General features: G+C 60.8%; 1 protein-coding gene across 1 annotated transcript in view; it reads right to left on the reverse strand.

Moving 5' to 3' along the window:
• LOC114141485 (uncharacterized) overlaps positions 1–1,692 on the reverse strand; it is a 1,972-nt gene extending 280 nt beyond the window's left edge. Inside the window, exons 1-3 of the mRNA XM_028012043.1 lie at positions 1,402–1,692; positions 393–1,334; positions 1–198 (exon numbers count right to left, since the gene is read on the reverse strand). The exon at positions 1–198 is cut by the window's left edge and continues 9 nt beyond it. Coding sequence (XP_027867844.1) covers positions 1–198; positions 393–1,334; positions 1,402–1,692 — 1,431 coding nt within the window. The remainder of the gene's footprint in view (positions 199–392; positions 1,335–1,401) is intronic.
• Positions 1,693–2,747: the final 1,055 nt, after the last annotated feature.

Below are 2,747 nucleotides of genomic sequence, written 5' to 3' on the forward strand. Positions count from 1 at the left end.
GACGGCGGTCCGGATGTCGGTAAGGGAGGGTCTGCCTGGCAGTAGCATGGCTGCCCACGCGTTCCTCGCGAACAGGGTGATGTTTTTCACGTGCCGGTGGTTGGTATTGAAAAATACCAGATCGCACCGCGGGCGTAGCAGAGCCCTGATCTCCATCCACCGCTGGATCCAGCCCAGTTCCTCGTGGGTGAGAAAGACCTGAGCACAGCCAAACACGCGGGCAGTCTTATGGTTTTTTACCTGAAGACAGGGAGAGAAATGTTAAACGGCTCTGGATGCTGCTGCATCCAGCAGCAGCAGCAGCAGCAGCAGCCAGCAGCAGCAGCCAGCAGCAGCAGCAGCAGCAGCAGCAGCAGCAGCAGCAGCCGCCATGTTAGTGGGTGCAGACTTACATTGAGTACGACCCCCGGAGAGGAAGAGCTGGTGCCCCTCGCGGCCTCCAGGACCTCTTCGGTGGTAAGGTTGGTCATCACGCCTGCTCGATGGCCGTAGAGAGAAGTAAGGTAGAGCGCAACGAATCCGTAAAGCAGGTGTCTCGCTCCCACGTCGTGCTTCCTTTGCGAGCAGCTCAGCAAGAGTTTGGGGATCCAGCTCTGAGATTTTTCGAGACATCTGCAGAGAAGGTCGGGCGTTACGGAGCGCTGGAGCTTCTCAGACTTGACCTTGATCTGCCGAAGCACCACCTTCGTTCCGATTTGGCACGTAGCCGACCTCAGAGCTCGCATCACGGACACGAGCTGCCGCTTCGACAGCCTGGAGCTTCTCGGAGGCGTCTCCATGAAGTATACGTGGAATTGGGTTGTGTTTACTAGGTAAACCTTAACGGTAGTCACAGCCTTCTGCTGACGGCTGAGTTCAGCGGGCCAGCCCGTTATGCGTCCGGCGTCATCCAAGAAGCGCCAGGAGCCCAGGGCGGTCTTATCACGGCTCATGTAGCTGAGGAAGGCAACAATTCGACCCATCTTTGACTTAACATTTTCGAGATGCTTCCGCGAGCGTACTGCCCCGGTCAGATGCCGGTCGTACTCTTCTAGGTAGCCACGGATGACTGGAGGAAATGTAAGCAGCTTACTAACCGTGCTCGATGATGGGGACTGGGGTTCGGCCCTGGTCTGCGGCACTCCGGTCATCTCCAGCTCGACCACCGGGCCCGCGGCTGGCACGTCGGCACTGGTGCCAAGCCCGCCGGGAAGAGATGTCTCCGGTCGCTGAGGGGAGTCCGCCGAGGTCGAATGGGGAGGGCTGGGGCAGGGCTCAGCCTGCGAGGGAGGGGAAGAAGCAGGGGGGGGAGGCGGGGAGCCGGTGGCGGCGGCGGCGGCGGCTTTCGCTGCCCTCTGAACCGTCCAGGTCCAACCTGGTGGCTAACGGCGGGTCGGGACCTGAGGCCCTAAGTTCTCTCACCTGCCTCAGAGTTTTGCGCCACTGCAGCTTTCTCAAATGGCGCCTCTTCTCCTTGGCTCCCAGATCACGGTGAGCGTCGAGGAGGTGCTGCGCCACCCTAGACCCGCCGTAAGTGCAACCGCTGATGGGACACTTCATGCCGCGAACACTCACTCGCCCTCTGGCAAACGCCAACAGGATCCTTCGCTCCTGGGCGTTCCTGACGCTATGAACGTCATCCAAGTGGCTCCGCAGGCGCCAAGATTTGCTCTGACAGACAGGGCAACGATTCTTAAACTTAGAAGCCGTCATCACTCCGCGAGAGTCAGATAGCAACTGAGCAGGGCACGTCAGTAGCCCAGCTATTTATGCAGGTGTGTTTCCAATCAAGCCCTAATCAGCAACACCTGGTCTCAATTCAGGGCCTCCAATCAAGGAAGCTTCTGATCAGCTTCCAATCAAGCCTAACTGGCGACACCTGGCCTCGTTCGACCCCGTCTTCGGGGCCGAATCTCCGGGCCTTCCTTCCGGGGCTCCCCTGCGGCCCGGAGGACCGGGGACACCCGTCCCGAGAGCCGCGCGGCTCCTCCCCGGACGGCGGGAGGCTCTCTTACGATGCTAAGGCGGGTTAGGGCGGCCCGCCCCGTCCGCGGGGCCCAGAACGAAAGTCACTCCGGGCCACGACGGCTCGGACAGGCACCTCACGCCAGTCGCACCGCCTTACCAGGGGCGCGGAGCTGAGAAAATGTCTAAGTGTCGGCCGGACTCGGCGCGATGGTCTTTGACCGGATAACGCCTGCCTTACCAGGGGCGCGGAGCTGAGAAAATGTCTAAGTGTCGGCCGGACTCGGCGCGATGGTCTTTGACCGGATAACGCCTGCCTTACCAGGGGCGCGGAGCTGAGAAAATGTCTAAGTGTCGGCCGGACTCGGCGCGATGGTCTTTGACCGGATAACGCCTGCCTTACCAGGGGCACGAGCCTCCGGGCCTTGCGTGCTGGGGGGGGTCCAGTCCGAGTAGGGGTGCTTAACAGTGGGAGGCCCCGGATCGGAGGGGGCGTGAGGTCGTGTGGATGTCTGTCCGGGCCGGTGGTCGCAGGCCGGGGGTCCTGGAGCCGGCAGGCGGGCCTCGGAGGCCCGAAGTCCGGCTAGTGTGATGTTGGACTTCCATAAAAATGTTTAAAAACGCATCTCCCCGGGGCAAGCCGTATATTGCCGGAAAGGCCAGAGTCTGGAGAGTAGCCTGGTGCGGTCGTTTGGCTCCTGGGACGCCCGCAGGAGGAATTAAAAATCGAAAACCGTAATTGGTCAAAGCGGTCAAAAAGGCACTTCCCCGGGGACAGGGGCTTCGAAAGTAGGATCAATAAG

The sequence above is a fragment of the Xiphophorus couchianus genome, unplaced genomic scaffold (assembly GCF_001444195.1).
Source record: "Xiphophorus couchianus unplaced genomic scaffold, X_couchianus-1.0 Scaffold1000116, whole genome shotgun sequence".
Lineage (NCBI taxonomy): Eukaryota > Metazoa > Chordata > Actinopteri > Cyprinodontiformes > Poeciliidae > Xiphophorus > Xiphophorus couchianus.